Source organism: Pleurodeles waltl, chromosome 12 (assembly GCF_031143425.1).
Source record: "Pleurodeles waltl isolate 20211129_DDA chromosome 12, aPleWal1.hap1.20221129, whole genome shotgun sequence".
NCBI lineage: Eukaryota > Metazoa > Chordata > Amphibia > Caudata > Salamandridae > Pleurodeles > Pleurodeles waltl.
The window spans coordinates 634,484,031-634,509,417 of record NC_090451.1 but is presented as its reverse complement, the minus strand read 5'-3'; the positions used below and the strand labels follow the sequence as shown (position 1 = coordinate 634,509,417).

Below are 25,387 nucleotides of genomic sequence, written 5' to 3'. Positions count from 1 at the left end.
TAATGGAACATTCCGCAAAAGAGCAGTCGTAGCCGACTTGCCTCTGGTGGAATGTGCTTTTGGTTTACCCTGTAGGGTTTTCTTAGCTAGTTGATAGAAAAATAAAATACAGGAGACTATCCATCTCGATATCGATTGCTTGGAAGTGGCTAAGCCGGTGCGGACCGTACCATAATTGACAAACAATTGCGAAGTCCTCCGTAGGGGATTGGTCTTATCTAGATAAAATTTCAACACCCTCTTAACATCTAGAGAATGGAGAGCCCTCTCTGCTGGCGTGGAAGGGTTTGGAAAGAAAGTAGGTAGGGAAATCGACTGGTTAATGTGGAAGTCGGATATAACCTTGGGTAGAAATGTAGGATGTGTTCGTAGGACTACTTTAGATGAGTGAAATACTGTGTAGGGCTCGTGGGCACAGAGGGCCTGGATTTCACTGACCCTTCGTGCTGAAGTAATTGCCACTAGATAAGCCGTCTTCCAAGTGAGGTTTTGGAGGGATGCCTTGTGTATGGGTTCGAATGGATGTTACATTAGACGTGAAAGGACCACATTAAGTTCCCATGGTGGAGAAGGGCGCCTAACTGGAGGAAAGACCTTCTTTAACCCCTCTAGGAAATCTTTGATAACTGGAATTCTAAAGAAAGAGGTTTGCGAAGGAGTTTTCCTATAAGCAGTTAAGGCTGCCAAATGAACTTTTATTGAAGAAAGTTGCAGGCCAGAACGAGCCAATTGTAACTAGTAAGGGAGAATAACATCTTCCTTGCAAGATGTAGGGTCTGTCCCCTTAGAGGAACACCAGATGCAGAATCTTTTCCACTTGAAGGAGTATGCTGAACGAGTAGATGGTTGCTTCGCCTATTTTAAGACGTCCATACAATCCTGTGGAAGGTTTAGATGACCATACTGGACTAGCTCAGGAGCCATGCTGCCAAATTCAATGGGGAGAGATTGGGATGCCTCATTTGTCCTCCGAACTTCGTCAGGAGGTCCGGTATGCAGGGTAGCCTGAGATGTGGCTGGAGTGATCGTTGAAGGAGATCCGGGAACCACCACTGTCTCGGCCACTCTGGTGCAATGAGGATCATTGTGGCTGATGTCATCGAGAGTTTGAGGAGGACTGCTGGGATCAGCGGAATTGGTGGAAAAGCGTACAGAAATTTGTTGGACCAGTCTATCCATAGAGCATTCCCCAGCGATTCTGGGTGGTAAAACCTGGCAGCGAAGTTGCGGCATTTCCTGTTTTCTTCTGTGGCGAAGACGTCGATAGAAGGGGTGCCCCACAAATGGAAATATCTCGAGTGACGTCTTCGTTGAGCACCCACTCGTGGTTCTCTTCTAGAACTCTGCTGAAGGCATCCGTCTGCATATTCTGAACCCCTGGAAGGTGGGTTGCCACTATGTTCAATTTCCTGGCTAGGAGCCAGTGCCATATTGACTGGGCCTCTTGAGACAAGACTCTGGATCTGGTGCCTCCTTGCTTGTTCAGATAGAACATAGTGGTGGTATTGTCTGTCTGTACCAGCAAGTTGTCGGTAGTGATTGAGGGTAGAAATGCCTTGAGAGCTAAGTGTACCGCCCGTAGCTCTAGGAGATTGATGTGGTACAATGATTACTTGTGAGACCATCAACCTTGTATTTGCAGGTGATCCATATGAGCTCCCCATCCGAGGAGAGAGGCATCTGTCACAATAGTCTGTGTTGGGGGCTGTGCCAGGAATGGCATCCCCTTTAGGAGATTGGCTGGAGAGCACCACCAAGTCAGCGATCTGATTGCATGGGTGGACAGGCAAATTCGGTCTTCCCAGTTCCCGACAATTGATTCCATTGGTCCTCCAGGCATTCCTGAAGCGGGCGCATGTGGAGGTGAGCGTTGGGTGTCAGAAAAATGCAGGATGCCATGGAGCCGAGCAGTGAGGAGACTGTTTGCACTGTTGGGTGAAGCATTGATCGGAGAGCCCGACACTTCTGAGAATGGATAAGCGTTGTTCCTCCAAAGGACACACTTTTGCCTGTAGTGTGTCTATGGTAGCTCCTAAGTAGTGTAACTTCTGGACAGGAACTGTCGTTGACTTGTGAAAGTTGACATGAAGACCCAGGCGGTATATGAGCTCGCAGGTCATCTGGAAATGCAGTTTGGCTTCTGCGTAAGTGGATGCTTTGATTAACCAGTCGTCCAGATACGGGTGTATGAAAATTAAATTTTTCCTGAGATGAGCTGCCACCACCGCCATGCACTTGGAAAAGGTTCTGTGTGCAGACCTGAGACCGAATGGTAGGACCGTGTATTGGAAGTGATCTTGACCCACCACAAACCTCAGGAATTTCCGATGCTTCTTCGCAATGGGGATATGGAAATACGCATCGTGTAGATCCACTGAGCAAAGCCAGTCTCCTTGCTGAATCTGAGGATATATCTGATGTAAGAATGGCATCCTGAACTTTTCCTTTCTTACCCATTTGTTGGCAATTTTGAGGTCTAGAATGGGCCTGAATTCGCTCTTGTCCTTCTTTGGGATGAGAAAGTATTTGGAGTAAATACCCTTCCCCCGTTGGTTGAGGGGAACCAATTCCACTGCTCTCTTTTCGAGGAGGATGGAAACTTCCGCCTTTAAGAGGTCGAGGTGCGCAGTTGAGGGTTTTGGCGGAATGGCCGGAGGTGGTGTGGAAAACCTGAGACAAAATCCATTCTGTAAAATGTTTAAGACCCAAGCGTCTGTTGTAATTGTTTGCAACTCTACCAGGCAATTTGTGACACTTCCCCCCACCGGAGTGGTTAACGAAGTCGGGGGGAGGAAATTCTCAGGGTTTTGAGGTGGTAGGTTGTCGGGTACTCTGAGTGGACTGATGGGTCGATCGTCCCCTCTGTGATTTACGCTGAGGCTGGTAGGCTCGCTGGTACTGCTGGTGAGACCACGTAGGGACCCATTGAGGGGTTTGAACCCTCTGTGTGGTGTAGCGGCGATGGAAAGGACGGAAGGATCTACGTTGCTCTTTAGGTTTGTCCAGTCCTATTGCTTTTATTGTGTCCACCTCAGCTTTCATCCTTGCCATTTCATCATCTGCGTGTGATCCGAATAAGGTTGATCCCGAAAATGGCAGATTCATTATTCTTTGCTGCGCATCTGGCTTCAATGGCGTGAGCCGCATCCACGAGTGTCTTCTCAGTGTCACACCATGACAGTAAGAATGTGCTGAAAGTAAAGACGCATCCGCCGCCGCGCTTATGATCTGATTGGAGACCATAGCACCCTCTTTGGCTATTTCTAGGAAGTCCTCTCTGTGATCTCTCTGGAGATGCTCTGCGAACTGCAATATGAAATCCCACAAAGATCTATCGTACCTGCCCAAAAGGGCTGTGGCGCTTGCAGTCTTCATAGATGACACAGCTGAACCGCAGACTTCACGGCCTGTGGAATCCAACCTTTTACTCTCCTTATCCGGGGGAGAGGTGGAAGACGGAGAGGTAGCGTGAGCTTTGCGAGCCGCCAAAATAACCATTGAGTCCGGTGGCGGGTCGGAACGCAAAAACACTGGATCTTGCTCAGGCATGCGATACTTTTTCTGCAGTCTAGACGGTGCAGGTCTTGTCGTAGCCGGTGTTAGGAAAACCTCCATAGCGGGCTCTAAGAGTCCAGGTACTAGGGGTAGTAATGGTCTGGCAGCTGTACGCTGTTGCAGAGTTTCAAAGATGATCGACGTAGATGGTGTAGGGGCGACCATCGGAATATTTAGTTTTGACGCGCCGCGGACCAGCACTTCATGGAAAGTGTTAATACCATCCACCGCCAAGTACCGTGGTGGAGGAGAGTCCGATAAGGTAGGGGAGTAGTCTCTGGTGGAAGACCAAGACTCTTTCTCATGCCCCCTTGAACTTGATCTATGCCTAGATCTGCGGTGCGACCTTGAACGGGATGAGTCATGGCCATGACGTAAACGGTGGCGCGATGTAGAGTGCGTGCGGTCTATTTGGGACATTAATTGGTACTTGAGGCACTGGAAGCGGTGCCGGTTGTGGTAACTCCTGACCAGGCTGAGGTGACGTTGGAGGTAGATCTGGAGGAGGAGAGGCATGCAGAGAAGCACGAGAAGAAGGCGACGAGGGAAGCAGCACTACCGAAGTAGATCGCTCTGAGGACAAATAGATTCTCTGTCTCTTGTGTCTCCTCGACATCGATGGTCCCCTCGACATCGATGGACTCATCGACGTCGACCTCCCTCTCCGTCTCTCCGTCGACGCTGTGTGGGATGTCGACCCATGACGTCTACATTTACCTCTTGACGTCGACTCTGACGACCCCAATCTGCTTCTCGACGTCGTGCGCCTTGGGGTCTTCGACGTCGTGCGGTGCCTTGACGTCGAAAGGCAACTTCTATACGACGTCGAGCCGGACTTCAACGGTGAGCATGTCGGCGCCGTACCTCCTCTCGACGTCGATCTTCTCGACGTCGACAGGGACCGATGGTGTTTTCGCACTGAAAAACGCCTCTCAGACCTTCCACGACCACTGGAGGCCGAGGTATGAGCCCTGGTGGAAGACTGACATTCCTCTCGCTCAGAAGTCCCACTGGTTCCTTGGCGTCTTCTCTCTGCTCTCCCTTGAAGGCGAATCTTCTCTCTGTCATGTAATGTGCACCTGGAGAATGTCTTGCAGATGTTGCAGGAGGAAGGAATATGTGAGGAAGGCAGACAAATGATACAGACCTCATGAGGATCTGTTTTGGCCTTTTTTCTGCCACATTTTGGGCACTTGTCAAATAAGGAAGGCATTTTTTGAGTAAAAAAGCCTTAAATTCTTGTCAGAAAACTTCAAAATCCAGTAGAGAAAGACAAAAGACGTTGAATTAAGCCTTTTTTCTCAAAGTTTCTCTATATTTTTGAAGAAAAAAAAACTAAAAAGGTCAAGCTCAACGCTCCAGGATCCTGTCAGCAGGTGCCGGAAAAAAGAACTGAGGTAACTGCCTCTCTCTAAGCATGATGGGATACTGGAGGACTGGCTGTTCTTAAAGACACAGTATCCCTTTTCTTCATTACTAATGGCAGCCTATAGGCTACACTGCTCTGCACTCCTTTATGGTTTTTTTTCTGATATAAAGAGGTTTGTAAAGGAATTTTTCTGAAAAATTACATTCATTTGTCAAGCAATTTAATGCTTATACTTCAAGGACAATCTGAATGAAGAAGTTTGAACACTGTAGCCCTTCCTATAGGCTGCATTGGAACATTCTTAAGTGACTTGGCAGGCCTTTCTGAAGTAAGGCGAACATGACACTTAAGAAGTTATATTGGAAAAAGTGCTCCGGGTCCCCGCAGGCTGGCGGGGAATATTCAACGCTTATGACTATACATGGAAATTCCCTACGAGAGAAGTTATCTTGTCTTCATTCCCGCTGGGCAGCACAGTTGTGTCCACAGAAAGATACATCTCTTGAAACCTAAGCAATATTGATATTGCACCACCGGCATGGTTGACCAAATAACTCCTAGGTAATGGGATGGGATGAGGAAGAGAGGAGAGGGTATAACAGGGTTTTGTTTAGAGGATGGGATGCATCTGTTGTAAAGATGGCCAGGTCAATGCTTGGATGTCCTTCCCCCTCGGGGCACTGCGGAGTTACAGAAAGACCACAGGTACTTGTGTTGTCCTTTCAGTAATATGGATAGCATCAGTGCACTTCTTGCACTGGCTTTATCACAAGGGTCAGTTCCCTCATTTGTATTTGGGTGTAGCCCCATGCTAATGACGCAACCCTTTGGGCCATGTCACATTACAGGCAGAGGGGCAAAGAAGATGTCCGGGGCATACTGATTACGCCACACATATGCAGTGGTGCACAGCTGGTGCAACCCCCCTCACCTCCCATTAGTGCCGCTTTGGAGGGAGCAGGGAGGCCACACAAACTCCCCAGGAGTCCTCCTGCAAGCAATTGAAGTCACACTCCATCAGCCTGTGAAGGAATCCCTGCTTCTCCTTCACAGCTAGGCCGAGTTGCAACCTGAAGTGAAAGACAGACCAGTGGCTTCAAACAGGGCTGAATGGAAGATCTGGGCAGGGAAAATCAGTGACTGTTGGCTGCTCCAAATATGGTATAGAAAGTGCCACACACACTGGGCAGCCCAGATGTAGATGGACCGTCACGCCAAGGGTCTGCAGTGGCAGACAGCAGAAACCCTGGAGCTCCATCTACTATGAATGGGGGAAATCATAAGTATATTGCAGATTTACCACCTAGCATGAAGCCCTGCAGTTCGCCCAGCTACAACTAAGGGGGACCATGAGTTCGAGCAGGCGGGTGTGCTGCCAATATATGGCTGTTCTCATGCAGCACCAAACTCTAAATGAGGCCCAAAGACTCGTCCAACAGTTAGATACAAAACAGATGCATTTTATGTATGCACAATGACAAGTGTCAAACGCAGAAGGTTTTGGTGTGAAAGTCCGTCATTAAAAAGAGACTAATTATTTTTATAAAAATGACAATAAACGATAATAAAAATATATATTTTTGGTTCAACCTGGGAGGAGCTTTAGAGATACTGAAATACTGACATTTTTTAAATCAAAGGTCCTCTGTCCGCCACTCGCTTCCTCTTGCCAACACCCTTCCTTCTGCGATGTTCTGTCGACTGCTAAATCATAAACTAGGCCAGTGCCTTCAAAAACGTCCACTTTTCATTGAACACCTAATGTTCCTCTGTCTTGTTAAACATTCTCTTTCTTTTAATAGGAGGAATGTGCCGATCCTGCACAGCTGGTGAAATGCATTGATACTAACAGCGGTAATAAAGTGAAATTCTAAGAATACTGGATCATAGTTGGCAAAATGACCAAACACGTCAAGAGGCAAGAAAAGAAGAAACACTGATGAAGGGAGGCTGGAAAAGAGAAGGAGGAAGGCGATCAGAAGTGTGCAAGAGAAGCTGATGCAGTATAAATGGATCAAGGATGAAGAGGAAGAGTGACAAAGTGGACCCTTCTATACAGCAATCCTGTAGGGCTGGAACAGAGTCAGTCACATGCTGCAGCCCCCGACCCTTCAGAAGTACTTGTCTGTAAAGATATCTCCAGATTCTCTTATAATAATTAATGTATGTTTCTTTCTAAGGTCAGCCATAAAAATAATATGGTGAATGTGCTTCCTCTGAGTATATAAACTTTCAATAAAGCTCTTTGTTAAAATAGATAAGTTGTTTTATTTTCCAAAAGGGACCCAGAAACAAAGAATTACACAATAAATTCCCTACCTCATTGTCCCTGCTTCTTTGTCACAGTCACAACGATACCATATAAGTGCCATATCATCTATGTAGAGAAAAAACAAAATGGCTGCTTGCCACATAATGGCAACACCCAGAGTTTCCACCTGTATCACTGCTTGACAATCTTTGCAGATTTAAGAGAGGCATGGCCACAGGTGAATTAACTACTGAGATGAGAAGACACCAAGGGCACTGATTACAACAGCTGAATTTAATCTGAAAAGCAGTGCTTAGTTTGTAAATAAAAATGTGCCAGTGCCCAAAGCTTTCCTCTGAAACATGCCTTTGCTACAATTAAATATGCGAGCACGAAATACTAAAACAGTGTAATCCTAAAGACATCTCAGGCCTCTTTAATCCATTTACAGCCACCCTCTGCCCCTTCAGCTCACTCTTGTAGCTTTCTCCCTTGGTTTCTTTACTGTCTTTCTCTCTCTATGTCTTTCCCACATGTGTCTTTTGCTCGCAGTAAATGTCTGACCCAGGAAAATAAGTGGCGGCCCCCAAAAATTAGTGCTGGTGCCCTCCCCCGGCAACCACCGGCTCAACTTAAGCACTGCTGAAAAGAAAACTTTAGTTGGGATTCTGCCACCCACAATTCAGAGTGTGTCCTGGCCTGAATTTATCGGTTCATCTAACTGCGTACCCAATCATTCCAGGCCCGGAGAAACTGGACCCTTTTGCAAGCTGCGGGAGCACAGCCCGGACCCATGGCCCCTGCAGGAGCATGTGGGGAGCTTCCAGTGGCCGTCCACCACCTCCCCCAGACAAACTTAAGCCTGCCCTAACCCCACCTGCACACATGCTTAAAGCAAGGAGAAAATGTTAGTGGTTTTATCCATTAAATTTGGGAATTTCACACGGATAAGGTCCAGTATCTCCAGGATCGTGTGATTATTCTCCATTTCGAGGAGAAAACTCAATCACCGGGTTTTGGCGCAGGAGTAATGTCCAAAATTGTGTATTCCAGCACCCTAATATCCCTGCACCAAGAATAGGCAACCTTGTAATCTGGGTCTAAATCCTTTTAGGATGAAAGGAGCTTGAGACACAGCATCAATAACGTAACAGAACCCATTTTTCACTCCTAAATATTAGACTTTGAAACTAGCATTTGCTCAAAAAGCACTGCTATGTTTTATCATTTGATAAAAGTAAGCTTTTGCTAGAAAAAAAACACACCACTTAAAAGAAAAAGAAATGCAGCAAAGAAGCGCCACTGTCAGTGGCTTTAGGGTTGGCCAGACTGCACAGAGAGGGACTAAGACTGGAACGAAAGTACAGTGAAAATGGGGTTCCCGAGGGACCTTCACCTCTCAAAGAATAACCAAAAGGGGAAAAATCCCAAACCAATAGAGAACAAGCATTAGCAAAGCCAATGGTTCTCGCCTATGCAGATCTATTGGCTTCATCAACATTTTTTTTAGCCAAGTTATCCAACAGCACGCCTGCTGTGCAGCATGGCTGAAAGAAAAAAGAAACACTTGTACAGTATAGTATAGTCTGTCACTGTATAGTATGGTATGGTATGTCATTGGATTGTATGGTATACTATGGCCTGTCATTGTACTGTTTGGTATAGTATGGCCTGTCATTGTACAACATGAGCAGGTATGCTATGGCTGTAAAGTATGTCCTGTCATTGTATATGTTATGGTAGGGCCTGTCATTGTATACTATGATGTGAAATGATATTGTATGACCTGGAATTGCATTGTATGGTATGTCCTGTCATTGTATAGTAAGGGATGATATATCAGTGAGTAGTATGGGATGGTAAGGCATGGTGTGGCTTGTCATTGTACAGTATGGTTTTGTGTCCTTTCATTGTATAGTATGGTATGGTATGTCATTGTGTATGATGGTATGGTATGGCACTGTGTGGCGTGGCGTTGTATAGTATGGTACAGTATGGTACAGCCTGTCATTGTATAGGGTATAACATGGTATGGTATGATTTGGCCTGTCACTGTATAGTACGGGGTGGTATGGTATGGCAGACCTGCTTTGTACGGTATGGCTTGTTCTGAATTTGTATGGTGCGGTGTGGCATGTCATTGTCTAGTATAGTATGGTATGGCATGGTTTGTCATCGTATAGTATGGTATTGTAGGATACTGCCTGGCATTGGTATAGTAAGGTAAGAGATGGTATGGCCTCTCATTGTATAGTACAGTATAGTAATCTTTATTACAATGTATACATTAAACTACGGAAGGAAGCACAGTAGGAGCAGTCAAACAAGCAATAAGCATTGGCAAAGCCAATATGTTTCACCTATGAAAAATCCATTGCTTTTGTCAATGTTTCTTTTTTTCGTGCTGCAATGTAACCTGGGTTAAAGTAAAAAAAAAAGCACTATTAAGCAGCCAGCACTGACAAACAACGGTGGTGAGCGGGGGAAGGGTGAGGGGGTATCTGACAAACAACAAGGGCGAGCAGAAGAAGGGGGGTGGTGGGTGACAGACAACAGCAAGCGGAAAGAGGGTGGTGGGTATGAAACAACAGCCAGTGGGAGGAGGGCTGAGTACAGGGGTGGTGAGGGAAAACGATGACTCCATAGACATCCACTCAGTAAGACTGCATGTCAAAAAGTAACAAAAGAGCACCTTCCGGAGTTTGCGGCCAGTAGAATGACACTGAGCACAGACAGGAAGTCGTGCTTGGTTAATGCTTCACGGCAGGGAAGAAGCCTAAAAGCTCAGGAGGAAGCTGGAGGCGACGACGAGGCACTGACCAAAAGGAAGCAAAGAAGCTTGTGTGATGTCGGAGCCAACCAACAGTAAGTAAAGACAAGTAATGGGCAGGTTCTAAGCCCCTTAAAAAAAAATATTATTCTTTCAAGACATTTCGTAAGCACAGCTCTAGCGCTGTGCAGACGAAACATAAAAAAATATTTCTGAATCTTGTGTATCAGCAATTTGGCATTTCCCAGAAAGGCTAAAGATAGAGCAGTCACATTGTAAAATACTTAATGTTTGTCTGTGTATCAATATATCATGCGTGAATCACGGAAACCATCTATAAACACAGCCATCTTTGATAAGGGTTAAAGATTAAGCAGCCTTCATTTATGACTGGGTAATCTTTAGCTCACTAGAACACTTTAAAATCCTTCCAAGTAAAGCCAGCCTGATCTGCCTGTGATGAAATCTTCGGGAATCAGAGAGCCTCTGATGTGTTGGTGCTCAGCATGGGAATAAGTCAATGGAGCTCTCAAAGCTTGAGTTTCAGTGGGATGTGGCTGTTCACGTCATTTGTCACAGGAAGATGCAGGCCAGACATTAGATGACAGTGTTTTAAAGAATGTACTAGCATGTAGCAGGTCAGGCAAGTCCAGCTGAGGTAAAGCACCCAGAACCGTGTGCATGTAAGCCACAGGTGAGGTTTGTAGGTAGAAACTATGCGCATGAGCCAGCGCAAGTAGAGTAAATGTGTGGTGAACACAAGCTTTGGGAGAGCATGTGGCATTACAGCCAGAATTGCCGACTGTGGAATCAGGTTTCAGTCCCATCTTGGCTCAAAATCCTCTGACTGGCCAAATATCGCTTAATATTCCCTTTCCCCCCAAAAAATTAAGCTGATCTTGTATAACGTAACTGGTGCTCGTGTAAAATGTACCAATGCCTTTGGGACGAGTGTGCACTATATAAAATTGCAACAAAAAAGCATTTAGGCACTTGTGTAAGTAAATGAGTTATAGGGGCGGGTGTACATGCAGGTCCAAGACGAGGCAAGGAAGACAGGTGTACAAAGCAAATCTTGGTGAGAAAATGGGCCCAGTGTAGAGGCCTCCCGAACCTGAGATTAGGAGGCAAAAGCAAGATGTAACGGTAAGCACAAAGGGAAGTGCGGAAACTGGCGAAATGTAAAACCCAGTTCCGCATGAGACATGGCTAGTTGTGAAAGAGACCTCAGGCTTTATGTACAATTTGGCAGCATATTAAGCAGGCAAGAGTTAAGGAGAATACCTCACTGGATAACACACTCTATCCTGTCCCTTGGATTCAGCTCCGCATTGACTGATCATCTGCTCCCCTGGAACCAGGGCAGAAACTATGGGAAGCCATGCGACTTCCTGGAAGACACCACCATGTGCCCCCATTCCCACTTCGGTCCTAAGAGGAGAAGTGCACCTAAGCAGTGCCTCTTGCTTCTTCAACTTCTTACCGATCTACCACTGATGACTTCCCATTAAGAACATGAAACTCAAACTTCCCCAAATCTACTGTGCTATGCTATACCAATAAACATAAAGACAGATATGAATTTCCCAAATGCCATCACATAAAAATATTTTATCTGGCATTAATCTGCATTCTTTTAGTCCTCAGTTTTAGTAATGGAAGCAGTAAAGTAAAGTAGTCAAAGGTCTTCTGATGGGACAAAACAATGGTGGGCGGGAGGAGGCAGGGTGAAAAAACAGCAACTGATTGGAGTAGTGTCTGAAAACAAAGGCGATCGGGAAAAGGCTGAGTGTTTGACCAACATGGGTAAGCTGGAAGAGAGCGGAGATGGTTGGTGGCAAACAAAAATGGTGAGCGAGAGAAGGGCTGGTGGGTGGTTGACAAATTGCTATGAGTGGGAGAAGTGTGGGTGACAAACAACAGCCAGCAGGAATAGTGGAATGGTGGGTAAAAGTCAACCAAGGGTGGGGGTGATGGAGAGGGACTGCAGAGACTTTCACTCAATAAGAGTGCACGTTGAAAAACAAGAGTACTTGCAGGAGTCTGATGCTAGTGGAAGGATACTGGCCACAAGAAAATGTACTTGGTCTATGCTTCATGACAGGGACAAAGACTGAAGCCCAGGAGGAAACCTGGAAACAAGGGGGAGGAGTTCACTAATTGGAAGCAAGGAAACAACAGTGACGTGGGAGCCAACCAATGGTAAGTAAAGGTGAGTAATGGGTGGGCTCTAAACCCATTTTAAGATTTCTTTTCTTCACAAGAGATTTTGCAAGCACGGTGCAAGTACTGTACAGGCAAAACCATATAACATGTTTTACAATAAAATGTTATTTTCGCACTAGACTGTTCTATCCAACCAGTAACTGGACAAACATAAAGGAATCCAAAACACACCCTGTTTTTTGCTTACAACATTTTAATCATGCCCAGGACATCATGAAATACGTACTAACTAAAAGAGTGATTACCTAATAGTGATAGCACGAAAGAGCCATTAATGTAGTTTGAAATCATTGTTAAAGGCGACACTAACAACCTGTGGCCTGCTAGTGTTGTTATGCTGCACCAAAGAGTAGAAAGGGAGAGAATGAAAATTAAAAAGAAGGAACAAGGGAAACCAGCAGTTAAAACAGCGAGTAATATTAGCAGCAAGACAAACTAAAACACATACACTCTTACGAAATGCTGCAGCAGAATTAAAATGTAGCTCGAGATAGAAAGCTGAAGCTTGGTCACTGCTCCAGGGCAAGATAACACCAGAACATAAAATGAAGCCAACATGCGCTGACCAAGACAAGCCAGCAACTAAGACTAAAATGAAGCCAACTAATGGTAAGCAACGGGGGTTCCATGTCCTTTTTAAGTGAATAAAATGTTTCACAAGCAACAGTGCATATGCTGTCTCACGTAAGACTGAGACCTTGAAACTATAAGGTACATAAGTACAGTCTACATAAATCTCAGCCAACACAGAAGGCCTAAAAAAATCAAACTGCGTAGAGGGAATTGTCAATTAAGAATCACATTAACACTTAGAAACAAAATATATTCAAGATAAAGAGAAAAATGCAATTAAAAATCAAATATGTGAAGCAACACAATTTCAAAATCAATAAGAACATCATGATATACACCTAGAGTGAAGCTGAGGTAAATTGGCGGACAAGAACACAGAGGGTAAGGAGTCGAAATGGCCACCATTGCATGGGAAAATCAGAGGCTGAAGGGGTGCTTGCCCATTGGCGAGGACAACATACATGATGTGCTGTGAGACTGTACTATATACGTGCCTCCAAATCCGTGTACAAGGATACATGTCAACCTGCTAACTCACATGGTGCCATTCGGTAGGGATGTCTGAAGAGGCAAGGTTGGACATCAATCTCTGCCCCTCACCAGGTTCGCCCTTCTCCATGCCCCTCCATGGCTCTGACTGTCCCAAAGCCCTGCCCCCACTCCAGGACCTACAGGACTCACAGGCCTTGCATTCCTACTGACATGATGATAACATTTTCAAAGATAGAAAGTCTGTAGATGGTTGCCAGGAGACTTCTAGGGCGTCAGTACAACAGCAACAACAGAGTCTTTGTGCTCAGGTATCACGGATTCATGAAAAAAACAACCAACTTGGTATTCAAGGAGACCAGGGGGCGATACTAAAAGAACGCAGAGTGAAAGGGTACCTGGATCACTCAGAGGTTGGAGGATTGCTGCTTATGCAGTGGTAAAGGCGACATAGCGAGAGGGACAGGCTAAACAGAATCTGCTGAGATGAGACAGAAAGGGCTAAACGATCAAACAGGAGCTGCCTGACCAACTCAGTTACCATGGTCGTGTTTCGGGTGGTGTGATCGGTGCAGCTGCACTTGGCGCCAACTTTAGTGGGGGGGGCGCTGTGTTTAAAAATAACTTTTGGTTTAAAAGTAGGTGAATTTCCTTGTGGACCAGCAGTTTTCAAGCAAAGACAAAAATGTCAAGATAACTCCAGTGGTTAATGTTCCTACTGGAGAGAGGTCGGAATTTTGTCGAGTGGCAGTTATGGCTCATCATAAAGTAGCGCAGAGGATGAATGTGCCTCCTGCAAAGAACATGTACAAGGCAGACCATAGGACTGAGCATGAGTGAACTATGAGTAGCACTGTAAAAATGAAATGTATGTCAGAGAGAGGCTATGGAGAGATGGGATTCACGGAGAAGGAGGTCCTCGGTAAGCGTCAAAAAAAGATTTTCACACCGGGCGTCACCAGCGCTAAGGCCAGCCCTGTCTGACACTACTGCATGAAATGGAAGTTCTATGCCGCCACAGGTGCTAGATAAAGGTGGCTTTAATTGGCCTTTTGAGCACATGGAATGTGACTGGCTCTGACATATCACACTTAGGGCCATATGTACGAACACATTTTCCCATAGACACAGAATGGGTAAAACGGTTTGCTACATCTGGCCCTTAGTGCTAAGACGTTTTAGTCAGTCTTCGTCTCACTTACACATTGAAAGCATAGAAGAAGCAGACCGCAGCCAAGAGGCAGTCTCAAAACCTGGAGCAGAACCCAGCACGGGCCTAGCGCTGAATCATGGGTAAGACCATTCCCAGAAACCCCAGGCACTCTGTAGGTTGGACAGCAGTAAGCAAGGCAGAAACATAGGAATGCAGATCCAAAGGCAATACTTTTAAAGGCAGGGACACAGCTTACTGACTTCTGGCAAGAAAAGCACAGAATAAAACAAACATTTGCCTTTACCGGTTCCTATATTAGCTTTGTCCACCCCTGGAAACTTAGACTGCAATATGTAAGAAAATATTTTTATTCAGTTCTCGCCTGAGCATTGAACAGGCAATGTAAATTCATGCCATTGTCTCAGTTTAGAACTCATATGTGGATTTTGGTTGATTGCATCTATTATCCCAGATAACTAAAACCACTGACTGTGGTGACCTCTATGTTTGCGCCCTATTTTGAGGTTGAGTGCATAAGCGCTCTGACATGTTGTAATTTATCTGTGGGGTTTCAACCACGCCCACTGCAAGCCCATCACTATTACTTGTTCCTGGGTTTGCCTTTCAAAAATCCTTTGTTATCATTGGTAAATGCTTTATGTTTGTCCCTCCTTGGGGCAGTTTTGTTACCGCCTTGGCCATCAACCCTGTTACATGGATAATTGCACTTTTGCCGATACGTTTGACTGCGAGCAAACTTCTTTTTCTTTTGTGTCTCTCCTTTGCGTTCAGGCTCATGGCGGCCATGGCTCTTTGAACTGGCTCGCTTTTATCAACTGTTTTACTTTTCATTTTCAATTTATGTGGCAAGAAAAGTCCAGTTAGGAATTTACAACGCCAGTAGCTCTAACTCGAGCAAATGCGAGACCCATTACATTGGAAATGCTTGTTTTATTCTGCAAACTTGCTAGTACTGCAGGACATGAGTATGAGAAACTTGGGGAACGAAAACAGCAGAGACAGCCCAGGGAATAGAAAACAAGACCCAGGCACAGAAAGCACAGAAAAAGACAAATTGTGCAGACAAACGGTACCACAAACAAAGCACTAATTGTGAAGTGAAGTTAAATGTTGGGTTAACCTGCAGGTGCAGCACAAAACTGACAATGCCGTACCATTACTTCCATTTGTCTGTTCACAATTGTGCATGACTGCTCTTGCATGTGCTAGCACATTACAAAGAGACCCAATGGCTTTGTAAGTGCTTGTCATTTTGATTGCGATCTCTAGATTTTACCATTCGAGTTTTCAATTCAGCATTGAGGGAGGTGTGGCCTATCTAGTTTGAGGGATTTGTATCTGTTATCCCTATATGAACATTAGGTGTGAGACGGAGCCCTGATTGTGGCAGGGAAGGTGTAGAGTTGTAGTAGGCTGTTTTTGGTCAGAAGAATTTCATAGGACATTTGTCGATGTGTTCTCCTACCTCACTCCGGATGTTGAAATCTCCTTGAAAAATCTGACTGGAATTTGATCTAATAAGATCAAGTAGTGGCAAGCAGGAGGAAAAGGAAAACCATCAGGTTTCTTTGAGTGCAATAGTGTCAAGGTCACAGTCTAAGATAAAGGCATTTTTGCGAGTTTCACACAGGAGTGCCATCTTGATGTGTTGTGTACAAGGTGTGTTTTCTTGGTTGAGAGGAGATGAACCTTCTCTAGCTGCTTTGGCAGAATGTTCTTTGTGTTTAGGGTATGAAGATGTGGAGATTGTGGAAAGAGGATGTGTGGTGAGACCTGTGATGATGCAGTGTTCAGGTGTATGGTAACTTGGGCGTAATGTAATTAGACTGGTGCTCGAACTGTTGGGGTTGAGGTGCATAATGAGTTCTTCCGGAATAAGTGTGTTGATTAAGGAAGAATTAGATGAGTGCTTGGGAGTCAAAGATGAAGAGTCTAGTTTGCAGACTTTCTGTCACCTCCGGTAGGTGATCTAGTTTCAGTTTGCTTTCTGGAAGGTATCTCACCTGGCAGATTGTGATGGACTGTTCCCTTGAGGGTCAGGTTCAGTAAAAAAATACTTTATTCGGTTTCATACAGAAAACCATAAAAGCCAAGCATAACATACAAATACACGTATTGTTTACAGCTTTCTGATGTATTTCACAGCCAATGGTCCTTGCCTAAAAGAAAAGAGAAGACCCAGAGTAGCTGGGCACCATAATATATCCCCAATCATAAAATAGATTTAAGTATTTAAAACACTATTGTACCTTAAAGATAGGCCTTCGCCTTCAGAATATATCAACTCCAGTTTGGAGTGAGCCTTTATCAACATAAAAATATAGAACTACTGATTAAAACCTGATGACCAAGTGAACATATGATGACTGGAATACATATAAGTGGAACCCTTTTGTGCACCACGGTTTCCTTTGGTACTGTTGCTTACCAGTAACCATCTCACTATTAAAACAACCCAATCCCACAAGGATTCCCACTCAAGCAGAGGCCCTTCCAGTCCATGGTTCTAAAAGGCAAATGCATATGTTCACAGGGCACCTGATTGTGCAATTTTCTATTTCAGTCTCCAGGCATGAAGAAGATACCTGGATAGTGAGTATACTAGCCAGTCAGTGCTATCAGATTTAAGAATCCTAGTGAAGTCCTTTATATGACTTCATGCGCAAATATGACATATCAGCTTTAACCAAACTCTCCTAATGTCAGTATATCTGGGGCAAAAAATAAGAAAATGCTCCACAGATGATTTGTTGGCTGAACACGAGAGACAACTTGGCATTGTGGCATTACCTGCTCACCGACTACAAACCCCAATCACTGGAACAATGCCATATCTCAATTCCAGTTAAAGTCTTTTTGCCTGCGGGGTTCAATTTGATCTAACATACTCTCATATTTCAATTGGCCGGTGAAAGTCAAAAACCTCTCAGTGAGCTCCCCCACAGTACCTCGATTTAACCATTTGTCCAAAATGTAATCCAGATATCTCTGTTTGAGGATCTTTAGTGACTTTTCTGTACACTTTCAGGATTATTCCACCATTTTCTTAGCCCCAACTGAATGATCCAGTTCCTAACAACTTTCACCCATGGTATTATCCCTTTTAGCCAAGTGTAATAATTTCATGAAATGTTTGTTTCATCAGGAGGGGTGAGTTATTGGGCCATATTCTAACCCAGTAGGCCTCAGGCAGAAAAGCAATGACGTGCTAAATTTTTAAGACCTAAATCAAAGCGAATTGGAGCTAGTGGCACAGTTCGAGGTAGGGCCAATATTGACCTTGTAAAAGTATTCTGCTTTATTCTAAGGCCCCCACACAATTCCAGCCCCAAAGCTGGGCCCCGTAAAGGTGCTGCTCCTAGACTCTTTCCTCAATAGATTTCAGTTGCTGGAATGGCTGGCCTATAGGCTGAGGATTGCAGTTTCTTATAAATAGCTGATGTTACCTACTGCAATGCCAGTTGGCTCTTGTCAATTTGTGGGGACACAATAAGGTGTTAGTAAGTCTGACCACCAAATAATCAAATTGCTTAACTTCGTCCAACAGGGAACCTCCCAGTTTAACTCTACACCTAAACAATTTGTGAGGGTTGAAGCTCATAAATTTGCTTTTATCTAAATGAACTTCCAGCCCAAGTTCCCCACATGTTAATACAAACCGATCAAGTAAGTTTTGTAACCACAGGCGAGTCTTAGATATTAGCAGGGTGTCATCAGCAAAGATGAGATCTTTTGGCCTGCTAACACTGGAGGGTCACTGTTGCAATCAGCTAGAGATTCTATCAACCTGTTGATAAATAAAGTGAACAACATCGGGGCTAAAACTCCTGTCTTACACCTCTGTTAACTTTAATGCCTTCAGTCAAATCACCTTTGCTACCCCACCTAACTTGGGCAAAGTTGTTATTATGGAGTGTAATAATTCATTGCAAGATGTTCCTTGGAAGCCCCATCTGCTTCAGGGTTACCCACATTTTTTCTCTTGGGAGGAGATCAAATGTAGCTCATAGGACTACGAAAACTTCATATACATGTTCTCTTCTTATAATCACTTATTTCCACAAGATACCCAGGAAGTGAAAAATATGATCAGTGGTGCTAGTGTTTTCTGAGAAGCCCGCCTGTAGCAGTGATAAAACCTCTTCTTCTTTTATCCAAGCTTGGACTGTCTCTAGCAAGTGCCTACAAAATAGTTTCTGCGCGACATCAATCAGACTGATGGGTCTGTAGTTTAATGGAACATTTTTATCACCCTTATTAAATACTGGAACTACTTCCCCCTCGAACCAGGACTCCGGGATCTCTGCACCCTGGGCTATTGTGTTGAAACTCTGGTTGAGAAGGTAAGCCCACACCACAGGTTCTGAGAGAAAAAGCTCTCCTTGGTATTTTCTCCAGCCATGGTGCTTTACATCTATTCAGGGGAGTGAAGCTCAGCCTAGGTTTCGCCAGAGTGAATACAATTTGTTCCTCGTCAACTGGGGCACAAACACTATCTGACACCCTGTTGTCATTTTTACGTGATCCATTGTCTACCTGCTTTGTGTAAAGGGCACTAAAATGGGTTAACCAGGACTGAGGTGGGATCTGAAAGTCTTCTTCCTTAACTTGATTTTTAGAACCTTTTGCTACCAAATGCCAAAATTGCTTGCTATCTTTACATTTGGCTGCTTCAAGTAGGTCCCTCCATTTCCAGTCTTTCCAGGTCCTATTGACCGCTGTCTGCCTGTATATTATTTCTGGAGATAGGCTACATTAAATCAGTTCCTTGATTTGATGGTCCAGATCAATTCCAATTCCTCCCTAGCTGCTTTGCAGCATTCATTGAACCATTCTGCTTGATTGTTGCTAACAATCGTAGACCATCCCTCCCTGAGAAAGAAGATTTTGAGCTACAACCTACAAAACAACTCAACGGTGGGGAATACATTTCCCTTTTGAGGATCATTAATGTCGAAGATCGCCTGAAGGACTCCTGTATATATTTGTGCTAGAGTGGTTATGTTATTCTCTATTTTAGGCCACTTAACCCTTCTCCTGTTATTATTATTATTGGTATAAAAATGTTTTCTCTCAAATGTGCATGGGACTTAATATACTTAGAATACAACTCTAATTCCAGTGCACTGTGGTAAATATCAAGACTTTCTTTAAACTACTTTCATATCTACAAGGTACTGCCAACAATGTGTATCCAGGAGAAAGTAATCAATCCTTGTTCTACAGTTGACATTCTTGAAAGTAAATCTAGAGGGTTACCTGAATCCGAGCGGCCATTGCAGGCCAGAAGTCCATGTTTGAGGGCAAAAGAGCAAACATGAAATGCTACTTCAGTTTTTCTAATGTAACCCATACAACTCAGGCTAGGGATACCACTTGCCTCATCCTCCTCCACCAGATTTGTCATCATGTCTAATGGTTCATACAAGGTGTTGAAATCTCCCACTAATAGTAGGACTCTAGAGAACTCAAGATTTTCCTAAAAAATCATCCAAGGCTACTATGGTAGGGGAGATGTGGTGTTGTGAAGTAAATCTGTTATAAAAAATAACTATGAGAATTCGACCGCTGTCATGTTTCAGTTTCAGTACCAGTTAATCTTTGGACCCGATAGCTAGCCTTTTAATAGAACAGATCAAATGGGTTGTTACCCAGATGGAAGGCCTCCTATTACACAGCCTATTGGAGTCGGGGTAGCCTCTTTACTATAGTTTAGGAACCCAGTCCGAGGTAGTGTCTCTGTTGCCATGATTCTTGGAAAAGAGTACATCAAAATCGTCTATGAACTTCCCCCATTCCCAACTGTTAAGTTTAGAGTTTAGGCCCGCTAGACTCCTGGATAGAATGTTTACATTTTTATTATCCACGGCACTGGCCTGTGGCAGCTCTAAGGAGTGCCCCCCTAGCTATCCAATAGTGCTGCAATTCAGATACAAGTCCACGCCATCCAAGATACTAGAGTCCCCGCCCACCACCACCACCGCCTCACCTAACGTTCAGAATCCGGTTCAGCAGTGATTTGCATAAGGCACAGGGGCGTAGCTTCGGGGGGGTGTGGGGGTGTTACACCCCCCTAACAAATGTATTAGTTGGGTACAGGGGATTTTAGTCGGGTATGGTGAGGTGTCTGTAGGATTTCTACAGGAATTTTACTTACACAAACAGAAATGCACTCACACTATCTCCCTCACCCTGTTTGGGAATACTTAAAAATGCTGCTCATTTCACAAAATAATGTGCTTTCTTTCACATTGTGCCCCTACCAATCTGTATTCATCTACCTTCACGCAGTTAATTTTGGGAAGTGGATTAAATATTTGTGTTCTGGTCAGTATAAATGGCCTTGAGGAAGTATGCAGCAATTAACTGCACATCTCATGAATCATACCTACATGCTGTTGTAGAGAGTGTGTTTGTGTGCAGTTGTTTTGATGTATCTAGACTGAACTTGTAAGTTGGCTTACAGAGGGATCACATTTCTGGTTATGGTAACCAAAGACAGTAAGTTTGTTCCCTGTAACAGTTATTGTACCTTGAGATGAAGTGCCTGATTTAGAATGTGGCATCAAAAAAAGTGCCATAGATATAATGCACTTATAAAAAGTGGCATAGGGTATAATGCACTTGGAATAAGGTGGATCGTTAATCTGTCAAAGTTTGTGACAAAGTAACCTTCCACCAATCTCTAAATTTAGCTCTACGTAGAAAAAAGCATAGTGTCTACTTCCACCACAGTGTGTTCTTAGCAACAAAAAAAAAGAGTAGTTCAGTTTAACAGCAGCTATGTCTGAGACTATGGTGTTTGTCACTATTTAAGGTTTACATGCTTGAAATAAGGAACTGGTGTGTGTGGTATCTGAACGTTTTTTTGAATGGTAATCATATACAATTTATGAGGTTTTGTTATATGCATCCTGGAGTCTGAATTAATACAACAGACTTTACTTTAGGTTTGGTGTTTATAATAAGGTCCAAAAGAAGTAACCTAATGATCTTGCAGGAGATTCAAAATGGTCCATCAGCAATATTCACTTTGGGGTGCACTCAGTACAAAGAGAAAACGTGGTGTTAGGGGTCGCATTAGGTGTAAAACCTCTGCTTCAGCTACAATCTTACATTTAGATGACACCAAACTGAGGTGCAACAGCTGCATTGGTGCAAATTAACATCAGTGTGGAAAATATTAAGCAGTACAAGTCACATATAAGAGCAATATAAACTTCAAGTACAAAATGAATTTTAGGTGCAGGTTAATCCTTGGTGAAAATTAAGGACGCTAGTGGTATTTTATGTGGGCGCATGATCACATTTCGGTGTAAAAAGCACTTGAGTGTGAAAACAACTGTAGAAGAAAAATCATTTTAAGTGGAATTCACTTACAGGTTTGAAATTATTTTCAGTGTCAAAATTACATTTAGGTCACAAAAAGCAGCAATGGTGCAGAATCTGCTGGCGCATGGAAACACTTGTACCAACATATGTTTAACAGTAAAATCCTATATATATATATATGAAATGGTTTCTTACCTGTAACTCCAGTTCTCTCGTAGGGGTATTTCCATGATAGTCATAAGCACTGAATAGTTCCGCGCGCCTGCGGGGACCCCGGAGCACTGTTGTGTAGTATATTCTTAAGTGCAATCATCAGCTCCTTGACAAAAAGGTCTGTGAAAAACACTTAAGAATAACAATGTGCAGCCTATGTGAACAGCTACACAGGCCAAATTGTTAGAAGAAAAAAACAGTTGTAGTGTAAATTTCACGTTTAAACCTCTATTTATTCTATAAATACATAAATAAATACATTCTCATATTTTATTTACACCTCTCATGAGAATAAAACAATGTAGGGCAGTGTAGCCCATAGGCTGCCATTATACAGAATGAAAATAGAGCTGTGCCTTTAAGAAAGTAAAGTCTTCCTGTTTCCCATCATGCACAGCAAAAGGCAGTTGCCTCAGTTCTTTTTTGGAGGCTATTAACCTGACATGAAGAAAAAACAAAACATTTGTTGGAGTACCAACCTCCATAATATTCATGTTCTATGTCAACTCCACCGGGGAGGAGGGAGGGTTGCTTATGACTATCATGGAAATACCCCTACGAGAGAACTGGAGTTACAGGTAAGAAACCATTTCTTCTCTCGTAGGGGATTTCCATGTATAGTCATAAGCACTGAATAGAGTAGCAAGCCCATCCCCATAACCGCGGTGGAGTAGACATAAGAATACTGAGAAAAACATGAATCATGCAAACAAATTCTTGAGCAAAGCCTGCCCAACCTGAGCATCTGCCCTAGCGTCTGTATCAAGGCAGTAATGCTTAGTAAAGGTATGGACCGACCTCCAAGTGGCAGCCTTGCATATTTCTGCCAAAGGGACATTTCTCATCAAGGCTACAGTAGCTGCTTTCCCTCTGGTAGAGTGGGCTTTTGGCCTACCACCAAGGGATTTGTTTGCTAACTGATAACATAACATTATACATGAAACAATCCACCTGGATAAAGATTGTTTAGATGTACCCAAACCTGTTCTGATTGGGCCATAGTTAATAAAAAGCTGTTGTGATTTTCGTAAGCTTTTTGTCCTGTCCAAGTAAAATTTCAAGACTCTCTTTACATCCAGAGAGTGCAGAGTTCTCTCAGCAGGAGTAGCTGGATTCTGAAAGAAAGTCGGTAATGAAATTGTTTGGTTCACATGGAAGTCGGAGACTACCTTAGGTAAAAATTTTGGATGAGTTCTCATTACCACTTTTGCAGAATGAAAAACCGTGTAGGGTTCCTGAGCGCAAAGGGCCTGGATTTCGCTGACCCTACGCGCTGAAGTGATTGCCACCAGAAAAGCAGCTTTCCATGTGAGATGTTGCAGCGATGCCTTATGTATTGGCTCGAATGGCGGCAGCATCAGACGTGATAAGACAACGTTCAGTTCCCATGGAGGAGAAGGCTTTCTAATGGGGGGAAAAACCTTCTTTAAACCTTCTAGGAAATCCTTAATAATCGGAATCCGAAAAAAGGAAGTTTGTGAAGGACTCTTTCTGTATGCTGTGACAGCCGCCAAGTGAACTTTTATTGACGACAGTTGTAAGCCCGATTTTGCCAAACTTAACAAGTATGGCAGGATAGATTGTTCTCCACAGGAAACCGGGTCAATGTTGTTGTGTAAACACCAAATGCAGAATCTCTTCCACTTGCTTGCATAGGCTGATCGTGTGGAAGGGCGCTTTGCTTCCTTCAGAATTTCCATACAATCCTGAGGTAGGTTCAAGTGTCCATATTGCACTAGCTCAGGAGCCATGCTGCCAAACTCAACGATGAGGGGTTGGGATGAGATATCTGCCCTCTGAACTTCGTGAGAAGGTCCGGACGATATGGTAGCCTGATGTGTGGTTTGAGTGACCGGTGAAGAAGGTCTGGGAACCACCACTGGCGTGGCCACTCCGGAGCAATTAGGATCATTTTGGTCTGAACATTGGACAGCTTCTGGAGGACCGCCGGAATCAGGGGAAGCGGTGGAAAGGCGTAAAGAAATGCTCCTGACCAGCTTATCCACAGGGCATTCCCCAGTGTCCCTGGATGGTAATATCTGGAGGCGAAGTTTTGGCATTTTTTGTTTTCTGGGGTTGCGAATAGGTCTGTAGAGGGGGTACCCCAGAGTGCGAAAATGGAATGAACGACGTCGTCGTGTAGTACCCATTCGTGGTTCTCGTCCATTACCCGACTGAGGGCATCCGCTTGAACATTCTGGATGCCGGGCAGGTGAGTTGCCACTAGTGACAGGTTCCTGGCTAGAAGCCAATGCCAGATTGTCTGAGCCTCTCTGGATAAAATTCTGGACCTGGTGCCTCCTTGTTTGTTCACGTAGTACATAGTGGCCACGTTGTCTGTCTGGAGAAGGAGAGTTTCCGTTCTCAGAGAGGGAAGGAAGGCTTTGAGCGCAAGGTGGACTGCGCGAAGTTCCAGCAGGTTGATGTGATAGAGACTCTCTCTCTGTGACCACTCGCCTTGGACTCGAAGATGTTCCATGTGCGCCCCCCATCCGATCAGTGACGCATCTGTTACGATGGTTTGAGATGGGGGCCGTTGTTGGAACGGAATCCCCACCAAGAGATTGCTGGGTAAACACCACCACTTGAGGGATTGTAGGGTGTGAGGAGAAAGAAGGACTTTGTTCTCCCAATCGTCCCTCAGTTGACACCACTGATCCTCCAGGTTTTCCTGCAATGGTCTCATATGGAGGCGAGCATTGGGAACCAGATGGATACAAGACGCCATCGAGCCCAGTAGAGAAGCTATTATTCTTGCAGTGGCTTGAGGTCTTTCCTGCAGTTGTTTGCACTTCTGGAGAATCGATAACCGTCGTTCCTCCGAAGGAAACACCTTTCCTAGCCTGGTATCTACAATGGCCCCTAAGTAATGCAACCTCTGAACAGGTGTTGCTGTAGATTTCAGGAGATTGACTTGAAGACCAAGTTTTTGCAGCAGTTGTAGAGTCCATTCGAAATGTTGCTGTGTCTCGAGACAACTGGAGGCCTTTATGAGCCAATCGTCTAGATAGGGGTAGACGAATATTCGCTGTTTCCTCAAGTGGGCGGCTACTACCGCCATGCATTTGGAAAAAGTTCTTGGCGCTGATTTTAGGCCGAAAGGTAGAACTGCAAATTGGTAATGGCGTTTTCCGACAGTGAACCTTAGGAATTTTCGATGTTTCTTGGTTACTGGGATGTGAAAGTAAGCGTCGCAAAGATCTATCGCACATAGCCAGTCGCCCTGACGTAGATGTGGATAAATTTGGTGTAAGGCTAACATCCTGAATTTTTCTTTGCGAATCCATTTGTTTGCTGTCCTCAGATCTAAGATGGGACGAAACTCTTGTTTGTCTTTTTTCGGTACAAGGAAATATCTCGAATAAATCCCCTTCCCTTGCTGGCTGATGGGAACGGGTTCTATGGCTCTTTTTTGCAATAGGATATTGACCTCTA

At 44.3% G+C, this 25,387-nt stretch overlaps 2 protein-coding genes across 2 annotated transcripts in view; one reads left to right on the top strand and one right to left on the bottom strand.

The window, feature by feature from the left end:
- The window catches only part of S100A1 (S100 calcium binding protein A1), a 714,879-nt gene that overhangs the window by 537,654 nt on the left and 151,838 nt on the right, over window positions 1–25,387 (bottom strand). The gene's annotated exons all lie outside the window — the stretch shown is intronic.
- LOC138268443 (protein S100-A16-like) overlaps window positions 10,007–25,387 on the top strand; it is a 94,122-nt gene continuing 78,741 nt past the window's right edge. Inside the window, exon 1 of the mRNA XM_069218078.1 lies at window positions 10,007–10,040. Coding sequence (XP_069074179.1) covers window positions 10,022–10,040 — 19 coding nt within the window. The 5' untranslated portion in view covers window positions 10,007–10,021. The remainder of the gene's footprint in view (window positions 10,041–25,387) is intronic.